The sequence below is a fragment of the Euprymna scolopes genome, chromosome 34 (assembly GCF_053919585.1).
Source record: "Euprymna scolopes isolate OS-2025 chromosome 34, ASM5391958v1, whole genome shotgun sequence".
Taxonomy (NCBI): domain Eukaryota; kingdom Metazoa; phylum Mollusca; class Cephalopoda; order Sepiida; family Sepiolidae; genus Euprymna; species Euprymna scolopes.
In genome coordinates this window covers 57,356,792-57,367,855 of record NC_136515.1, presented here as the reverse complement: position 1 = coordinate 57,367,855, position 11,064 = coordinate 57,356,792, and the positions used below count along the sequence as shown (strand labels likewise).

At 36.1% G+C, this 11,064-nt stretch overlaps 1 protein-coding gene across 1 annotated transcript in view; it reads left to right on the top strand.

Annotated features, from left to right (window-relative positions):
* The first annotated feature begins 2,870 nt into the window (after nucleotides 1-2,870).
* Nucleotides 2,871-11,064, top strand: part of LOC145259218 (uncharacterized) — a 38,952-nt gene continuing 30,758 nt past the window's right edge. Inside the window, exons 1-2 of the mRNA XM_080117056.1 lie at nucleotides 2,871-3,212; nucleotides 10,869-10,962. Coding sequence (XP_079973182.1) covers nucleotides 3,170-3,212; nucleotides 10,869-10,962 — 137 coding nt within the window. The 5' untranslated portion in view covers nucleotides 2,871-3,169. The remainder of the gene's footprint in view (nucleotides 3,213-10,868; nucleotides 10,963-11,064) is intronic.

Genomic DNA, 11,064 nt, shown 5'->3' with positions numbered 1-11,064 from the left:
CGACTCAGGAGATGTGTGGTTGGAGATTGTGAACCTCCTTCTACAAACATTCTACGTTGGTATCCATAGTCTGTTAGACACTGAAGGATCCCCATATATAGTCCTGCATTAATTCACCCAGAAAATACTCGGCATGATGTTGGTTGGTCAATTCTTCTAATTTTCTTGTACTTTTGCTGATTCTTTTGGGCTATTTCTATAACAGGTTTGTTTTGTGTTTCTGTCTCATTTGTAAGACAATCTTGTCATGCATGGGAGTGTATTTGCGTGTGTACACGTCACTATGATTGCATATGTATGTGTGTGTTTGCATGCATATATGATTGCGTATTTGTGCATTTTAATGTTCACACGCGTATTCATTTGTGTGCACTCGTGTTAACAGGAGTGTGTATATGTCCGTTTTTTTTGTTTATTTTTACAAAGGAGTCACGACTTATCAAGGTCCGAATAATGAGTGCACGGTAGTCAATGGGACAATATCGTAGTAATTGTTACTAGTGGAAATATGGTAAATTTGATTACTTAAGGGGAACGGTTCATCAAGAACTTGTTTACACTGGACTTGAAGCCAGCCATATTATAGTCAATTGGAAAGCAGGGAAGCGGAAGAGAGTTCGATAGGCTTGCAGTTCTAAGAAAGAAACCTTGTTCATGGAATCTACGTTTAGGCTTAGGCATAGATAAAGAGTGGGGGAAATTATTGATAGCGGTTTTAGCTAGACGAGTGTTTTCCGTGAAAGTTTGGCAAAGGGGGACCGTAGATTGTGTATATGTCATGATTAGGACTTTGACAACAGAATATTCTTATCATTATTTTGACTCTCGAGTATATATCCGACACAGTTAGACACAGTTAATCAACCTAGAACCACATCGCTCTCTATAAAAAGCATATATGATATCAACGGATACACATTCGAGAGTCAAAACAATGGAAAGAATATGCTGTTGTCCTAGCCTTAGTCATGATACGAATTTTGATGTGTGATTATTTTGTGTATGTGTAGTCGATTTTCTTTACATCTAGTACTTAATGGTCCCAGTTCTGTCTCGAGATACACCATGTAAGAATGCCTGCACATGTAATTGTGAAGCAAAAGTTGAGCAATATCCAACCACACTTCTCCTGAGTCTGCACTGTCTGATTCTAGTGGTGAAAAGACATCCAGGACTACTAGAACCAATGCCGAGATAAGCAGAGAACACTACAGCACATTTCCAAATGGTTACGCATTTTAGTACTGACCAGGCTCAACGTTGCTTAACTTCGGTGAGCTAACAGGAACCGGCAACGTGATTATGCCGTATATAGCTATATTGCTTACGTACTTAACGCCGAAAAAACTACCCATTTGAATTGTTTCATTGATTGTGATTTATTAAACACTAGCCTGGGTGCCCGGCGTTGCCCAGGTGTTCGGAGGTGTGTGTTGAAAAAAAAAAGTGGTAGTAGGCAAGCAGACTTGAACCCATGACCCGTAGGCGGAAAAGAAAGTGAAAGAAAATCTGACGTCTTACCGATACTCCATGACGCGACCGGGGGTTTGGGACGTTAAAATTAGGCAAAGTCAATCCAACCGATACATTGACTTGCAAAAATGGCTCGCAAAACATCCACCCCTACTTGTAGAAAAAAGTTGAGGGCGAAAGAATTAATGTTTTTGTCCAATTTTCCGATATTTGTCGTCCGAGACATCGAGCTTCAAAATGATACCAATTTCGTGAAAATCTGCCGCATCTATCGAAAGTTTAAGCATACATACATACATACATACATACATACATACATAATACATACATACATACATACATACAGTTAAACAGACCGGTGAGATTTATATTATAGATAATATTACGTTGCAATAAACTTACACAGGAAAAATGAACCGCCCTCTAAAAATTGAACATTGTTATTGCTATAATATGAGACTCTGGTTTTCTATCGATTGGTGCAAGTTCAAACTTCAACCTAATTTTAAAAAATAAAAATACAGAAAAATCTTTATGATGTATGTCCGTAGCACGGTACGAAAATGTCATATTCCAAAAATTAGGTAATTTGATCGAGTATTTTTTTTCTAAATATAGAACATCAATGTTTACGATTTTAAATGATTTTGATAGTAAATCATAGCCATTAAAAGGCTGATTTTGATAGCGGTAGTTTGAATAGGGAATTTGTCCCTTTAATATGGTGGATCTTGACACAACGTTATCGCTTACTCATAAAACTGGATTTTCTTGGTTACAAAGAAAAGATCTACTTTATCAATTTAAGTGATTTTTTGGAATATGATATTTTCGCTCCATGACGGGTATTATGTTATAAGGATTTTTCTTTAGTTTATATATATATATATATATATATATATATATATATATATATATATATATATATATATATATTGTGCATAGAAAGTTGTTAGATGAGACAAATCATTGGTACCGTCGGTTTTAAGCCCGATAATTAGGACCGTTTAAGATATCCATACCAAACTAATTATCTATCTACTCGTCTCTAATAATAGCAACAATAATCGTCTCTAATAATAATAATAATAATAGTAATAATAATAATATATATATATATATATATATATATATATATATATATATTGGACAGGACACTGGATTTGGCTCAATCAATTAAATGACAATTAAAATGCGACGAACAGAGAGTAAGACAAAAACAGTTCCAAACGTGTGTGAATAACACGTGTATTCGTATGCGCGCTCGTGTGCGCGTGTGTATGTGTGTGTGCTAATGTTTATATGCTTGCATATGTTTTCTGTGTGTACGTGTGTATCTGCATGTCTCTGTGTGGACCATTATATCATCCCCAACCCCATCCCGGGAGTCGGACATCGGTTGCATGCCTCTTGTCATGTCAATGTCTTTTGTGGCGTTATTGTTTACAAAAAACAAAACTCCAATTTGACAGGTTCCCGATGAGCCCAAACAAAAAGAAGTCGTTTGTGGCTTGTTACAGAATTCCAAAACTGCGGCCTCAGCGGTGAGTTTTGGTACTTACCGGACGAGACCGGTTTAGTGTCACGGCTTTTCGTCAAAAACACGAGAGGACAGCGCGAGACTGAGACGAATAGACGAGAAACACCTTCTCGCGCTTTTGAACAGAATTGTTGACTGAAAGAAGACACAGCAAAAATGGATCTGAAGTTTTTCCTATTATTTGCTTGTATGGCAGTTGGTAAGCGATTTAAACATTATTATTATTATTATTATTATTATTATTATTATTATTATTATTATTATTAGAATATACGACATAATCACTTTGACACACCGGTTTCCGTTAGATCATCGAAATTAAGCAACGTTGGGCTAGGTCAGTACTAAAATGGGTGACCATTTGGGAATTCAAGGTGCTGTATGTGCTCTCCGCTTATCTCAGCATTGTTTCCAGTCGTCCTAGACCTCTTCTTGCCATTGGAATCAAGCAGTGCCTATTCAGGAGAGGTGGGGTTGAAGATTGCGCAACCTTTGTCTCACAATAACACGCGTAGCTGCCCTTACTAGAGGTATCTATTGTCTTTTGGTGCTGAACAGGGACATCGGTTATTATTATTATTATTATTATTATTATTATTATTATTATTATTATTATTATTATTCACTAGGAAATTTTACGCAGGCCGTCATCAAAGAATTCTCTTTGAAAACAGCCTGTGGCGTTCCCTGGAATCTGAGTGACAATAAGTCTCTACAGATTTCCCGTGTTCTCCATCTCTTTCGATAATCTTTGCAAATAAATTTGCATTGTCGCAACAGTCGTCTGCCATTAATTTCTCATTAATAGCGACGTTGGTCTTCTCTGGGATATGGGTGGCAATAAGCCCCCCCCCCCCAAGGTCCTAGTTCTCCTCGTACTCATCCAGGGGGGGGGTCTGGTTTGTGGTTTCTTTTCTCGGTCTTTGCATCCTCCTTGACCCTCCTTTTTTTTTTATTTCATGCGGCGCCAGTTTATGATGACGAAGGAAGAAAAGATGGGGAGGGGGTTAGGGTTAACTTGCAATCATATAGTAATACAGTTTCAGTTTTCACGATCCGAAGTTATGTTTGTTTGTATTTTACTTCTTTAGTAGTTTTCTGTATATCCGACTACCGCCAGCTGATCATTTATATTAGTCTCGGCATTCAAATGTTTTCATTAATATTTCAGCCGTTTTCATTATTGTTAGTCGTTGTACCTTCTTAGCCATCCCTCTGATTCCAATTTCTCCTATTCTTTATTCGCTATTTTTTTGGTATTGCTCCTAGTCGATCCATGCCTCCATTCAATATTGAAAGACAAAAGAATGCCCCCTGTAGGGGCAGTTGCACGTGTAATTGTGAGGCAAGGGTCGCGCAATCACCGTCCACACCTCTCCTGAATCAACACTGTTTGGATCCAGTGGCAAGGAGAAGACCAGGACGACTGTAAACAATGGCGAGATAAGCAGAGAACACATACAGCACCTGGAAGACCCAAATGGTCACCCACTTAGTACTGACCAGGCTCAACGTTGCTTAACTTCAGCGATCCAGCGGGAACCGGTGTGTCGACGTGATTATGCCATATATCCTAGTGCTCCTACTATTATTGGTGTTATCTTAAGTTTCTTCATCTTCCATATCCCTTTGATCTTCCTGGGCAGTTCTGTGTATTTGCTCCGCTTCTCTGTCTCTTTGTTTTTCACTCTGCGGTCTGCTAGGACGGCAAAATCTACAATCTGACAGGACATTTCATTCTTCATTATAATTATTACTCACTAGGAGTTCTCACACTAGCGATTACTCCGATTAATCACTAATAACCGGTGGTGTTAACTGGAATAGATTTCCAGTATTCTTTACCTCTTTCGATGGCCGTTACAAATGACTTTTGTTTTCACAACAGCCGCTTACCATTGATTTCTCGCTGGAAACAATCACTGGAATTGTGGTGACAATAAACCTCCATACGGTTCTAGCACTTGATGCACTCATCCAGTGGAAGTTTGGTTAGTGCTCTCTCTCATCGATTCTTCTATCCTCCTCAAGCTTTCACGACTATTTTGTTTGGTATCAGACAACGCTGATGCTTTTTGGTCGAGGAGGGGGGCACTGTTGAAAAGATTTCTTTCAGTATCAGTTTCTATCTTTTTGTTTTACTTCTGTTGCAGTTTTAATCTAGCTGATTAACATTTGTAGTTTACGTGGATTGGTTTCTGCACTCGAGAGTTTTCCTTTCAGCTTTTTTCACCATTACTGTCCACTGTATGGTCTCAGTTTTACTCATTATTATTATTATTATTATTATTATTATTATTATTATTATTATTATTATTATTATTAATCATTTACTAGGAGTTTCCACACAGGCTATCATCAAAGAATACTCTCGGAGAACAACTTGTGGTGTTACCTAGAGTCTTACTGACAACAAGTCTCCCCAGATTTTCAAAACTCTCCATATTTTCGATAAACTTTGCAGATGAATTTACGTTATCGCACAGCCGCTTACTATTGATATCTAGTTGGCGGCGACCATTGGTCTTCATTGGAATTTGAGTGGAAAAACGCCCCCCCCCAAAGTCCCAGACTTCTTTGCACTCATCCAGCAGAAGTCTGGTAAGTGCTTTCTCTCCTAGGTTTTTACATCCTCCTTGACTCTCCTCATTTATTTGGTGTGGTGCCAGTTTATTGTGACATACACCCACACAAAGAAAAAAAAAGGGGGACAGGACGTAGCGGCAAATGAGGGTACCTTACAATTATACCGTTTCGGTTTTCAATATTCCATGTGATGTTATTATTATTATTATTATTATTATTATTATTATTATTATTATTATTATTATTATTCACTCACTGGGGGTTTTCACGCAGATTATAATCCAAAAATTCTCTTTGAGAATAACTTATAGTGTTCCCTGGAGTCTGAATGACAACAAGTATCCCCATATTTCCAGTACTCTCCACCTATTTCAGCAACCTTTGCAAATGAATTTGCATTATCGCAACAACCGTTTACCAATGATTTCTCATTGGTAGCAGCCATTGGTTTTCGCGTGAATTATTATTATTATTATTATTATTATTATTATTATTATTATTATTATTATTATTATTTACTCAGTAGGAGTAGTCCCACAGGCCATCATCAAAGATTTATCTTTGAGAACAACTTGTGGCATTCTTTGAAATCTGAGTGACAGCAAGTCTCCCCAGATTTCCAGTACTCTCCACCTCTTTCAATAACCATTGCAGATAGATTTGCATTATCGCAACAGCCGATTTCTTGTTGGCGGTGACCATTGGTCTTCACTTGAATTTGGGTGGCAAAAAGCCTCTTTAAGGTCCCTGTCCTCTTTGCACTCACCCACTGGAGGTCTGGGTAGTGCTTTCTCTCCTCAGTCTTTTCATACTCCTTGACCCTCCTTGCTTATTTGGTGTGGCATCAGTTTTTGTGACTTACAAAAATAAATAATTTCAGGGGAAGGTAAGGGGTTGATTTTACATATATACGCTTCCAGATAAAAAATGAACTTATTTAATCTATTATTCTACTATCATTAAGAGGAGAGGATACTGAGCCGGCGTTGGCCGGGAATCTTGACTTTTATTCTTTTAAATTAAGCTTACTTCAATTTTTAAACGGAAGCAGGTTTTATTTATTTCGTCTTCAGCAAGTAAGTAAAAGTAAATACAATTAAAAAAATAAATTAAATAAATCAACTTTAAATAATATTCCTAAACCCAACAATTAAAATAATTTTATTACTTAAAACGATTAATAACATTAATGTAATATGTAAATAAGGCAACTACTTAAGTGTGTATTTTCTTTGAATGAATAATATATACAGAAATCTTTGGGGAAAAATTAAAATAAAATCTGTCTTCGGTATGGAAATTTATTTGTGAAACAGTGCACCTTTTTTTTATATATTAATTAAATTGTGAACAGTTAAACAAACTGGCAGGAATATGACTTTATTATATTAGATAATAGCCTGGGTGCTCGGCGTTGCCCGAATGTTTGGAGGTGTGTGTTGAGCAAAAAAAAAAAAAAAAAAAAAAAAAAAGGTGGTAGTAGGCAGACAGGTTCGAACTCGTGATGCGTAGGTGGAAGAGTAAGTGAAAAAAAATCTTACGCCTTAGACGATGTCTCCTTAAGGGGACCGGAAATCAAAAGCGTTTAAATTAACCTAAATCAATCTAATTGTGACAATTACTTGCTAAAATGTCGGCGAAAAAAAAATCGACCGTTCCTTGTACAAAACGGCCGAGTCTAGGGTGAAGGAATAAATGCTTTTGGCAATCTATTCGATATTTATCGTCCGAAGGGTCGAGCTTCAAAACGCTACCAATTTCGTGAAAATCTATCGCATCTGTCGAAAGTTTTTGCGAGATATACATGATGATGATTGCAACGTCTTGTAAGACGAGTGCCACTCCCTCAGACATTTAAAATCCATGAGCCCAAATGTCTGAGGGAGTATCTATACAAATATGATGTTACAGAGTCTTAGCTTTGTACGACAGCTAAGTCTCTCTCTCTCGGTTCAAAATGTTGAGATCCAGCAACAAGCAAGAGCAAGATAGCCAGCAACAAATTAAACTGCAGACCAGCTTAATGCGGGTACTGGTCTTCCGCTTTATGGTTTTTTAAATCAGAGATTTGCTTCTCCTAGAAAGGTTGCCTTCACCACGGCTTACGGGAGCCCTCTCTACCCCAAACATACATACATACATACGTACATACATACATACATACACACATAATACATACACACATACATGCATACGTACGTACATACATACATACATACATAATACATACATACATACATACATGCATACATTTAAACAGATACGTGAGATTTATATTATAGATGATGATAATAAACAGATAAAAAAGTACGACGATATGAATTAAAATGGAATAGAAGAAACAAAATGTTCGACGATTCGTTTTTTAAAGACTGATTTTAAATGTGAAATATGTCCCTTCGACTTCCTTATGTGCGCAGAACGTTCTACAAAGCTCCTCTGTTAATTTTTGGTCTACAGACTTGAAACTTGAAATATAGGGATTCGGACCCGCAAATAAATTCAATTTTGTTTTAAGCCGGTAAAAATAGCTGCTAAGGAGTAAAAATTGAAAAATTGGAACTTGACAGGCAAATATATACACAAATATACATTTATCCGTTTAAGTCGGTTAATTTTTTAAACTTGCGATATACATGTGGACATAGCTCACAGGCTAGTAAATAACGTTGGAACGCTATATGTTTTGGCTTCGATTCTAGCTGATGCCCCCCCCAAGTCATTTTATTTTAACTTTTGGAGTCACTACTTTATATTGGGTACAATATAATAATCAATAATAATAATACTGTGCGTGTTACAGAAGATTAGAACATATGTATGAATAAATATTAAAAAATCTTTTTTTTTTTAATAATCGAGCATTTCACTTTGATTGGGTTCTCTCCCTTTTCTCCTACTAACTTTGCACATACACACACATGTGTATATATATTTATGAAATATTATTAGCTACATATGTGCATACATATTTAAACTGTGATTTCTTTCACAAGGCTACTAGTTTTCCAATGCGAAACCATTAGAGACTAGTAATCTGATGCGGCTGGATGTCGAAAGAAATCATAGCTGAAACATGTATGCACATATGTAGCCAGTAGTGTTTTTATAAATAAAGAAAATTATACAATAAAACTTTATATATATATATATATATATATATATATATATATATATATATATATATATATATATATATATATAGTAATTTATAAAATATATATGGCGATTAAGCTACACTGAATATTCTGCGTTTCATCCAACTATAGGATTCGTCAGGCTTATGCGCGAATTCTGTCGTTGCTTCTTGTTTTTATATATATAATTACTTCATTTACTCACATAAACCTAATATACGAAAGTATAGATTTATGCGTAAACTTTAAGTATTTACTTCAAAAGTGCTCAATACGTAGGTAGAGCTAGTTAGTAATCTGTTTTAGAACTCTAGGATAGCGATACAAAATAGCTTTAAAACTAACAATAACAATAGAAAAAAAATAAATAAATTAAATAAACATGAATATACATAAACGATCACACATATATGTATATATATGTGCATGTGTGTGTACACATAGGTATATATATATATATATATATATATATATATATATATAAAGGAAGGAAAACGTCTACCTTAAACCACTAACCTAGTTCTAAAACAGATCCTTTTCTCGATGAAATGCATGCCCATTGGCTGATAGGAAGGGGCGCGGTGGATACTAGAAAGCTGATTGGCTAACTAGAAATCCTCAACATATATAAAACAAGAAGCAACCACAGAATTCGCGCATAAGCCTGACGAATCCTATAGTGGATGAAACGCAGAATATTCAGTGTAGCTTCATCGCCATATATATATTATAAATTACTATATATATATATATATATATATATATATATATATAATCCGCCGACAGACTGTTTTGCTGTATCATAGCTCTTCAGTGCGGTTAGACTAGCGACTCTTTTAAGCCTGGGCGCTTGCTGGCACTTCTAACCGTTACGCCATTTAGCTACTGCTAAGATAGATATGTGAAATTACAATGATCAAACATTGCTTAAACGCCTAAACTCCACGTGTTTACACAAAGAGAATTACATTATACGCTAGTGGCAGTTACTAATGATGTTCGAATCTATTTATAATTTTGCCGATAATTTTCATTCTGTGTCGTGAGCCATACAGATACATCAATATCCCCATATACGAGGTGCTGTCAATAAGTTTCCATACCTTTTCGCATGGTCACTTGTATTGATAGTACACAAATGAAACTCTATAGTCCCTTTCGAAGTAATCTCCTCCGGCTGCAATACACTTGTTGTACCGTGCCAACAACTCCTGGATAGCCACATGGAAGTTCTTTTGTGTGAGCGTGTCAGTGACCCTCATCACAGCCTCTTTCATCTCCTCAGTTGTCTCATAACGACAGCCTCTAAGGTTTCCCCTGAGCTTAGGGAATAACCAAAAGTCACAGGGAGCAAGGTCTGGACTATAGGGAGGATGAGGAGTTTTTCTTAATGCCCATCTTGGTTAAATAGTTTGTGACAAGGATGAAGTTGTGAACTGACGCATTTACGCAAATCTTCCGCATCTTCAGTTCCTCGCCAATAATTGTGTGTACAGTTCCCACACTGGCATATAATTGTACATTTATTGTCTCTATAGACACACGACAATCATTATCCATGATATTCTTTATTTGGCCAATCAACCATAGTGTTCTGACTTTCATTACTCACCCCGCACGTCTCATCATCCCTCGCAGATTCCCTGTCTTCCTTGAAACTCTTACGCCACTCAAAAGCTGATGCAATATAGTCCAAAAGCAGTCTGAAATATTCCACACGTTTCTGTGGCATTTTTTTTTCCAAATTTAAAACAGAATATTATTACATATCTTTCTTCTAAAGTATCCTCATGTCCAGGTTTACTTTTTGGAAATTCACCAGCTGTGACAATCAGGCTTTAGTAGGGTGTATTCCAATTCTTGCTGTAGCTGTTAATTTGAACATGAAATCATAAAAGTTGATCAATGATCTCATAAGATGCACAGAAATAACATACTGAATTTTAAATAGCTGCACAAAAAAGTCTGGAAACTTATTGAAAGCAGCTAGTATTGCGACTTTCAAAAAAAAAAAAAAAAAAAAAAAAAAAAAAAAAAACAACTAAAATGAGGATAACTGTCCGTATAATCCAAATAATAAAAATACGTTTTTCTTTTCCATTGTAATATATTTTTTAATAAACATTTTGTAGCTTCCGCTGATAATTGCCGTTGGATGAAGAGCGGTGCGTACGCTGGGATGATGGTCAAATTAATGTTCTACCCTGACAGAGACACAATCTGCGAGTAAGTCTATTTTCTCCCTTTTCAAAATATCTATCTATTTTTTTCTACATTTATTGCTAATGAAATTGAAACGATGCTATTACTTCTAGTACAAACGGAGAT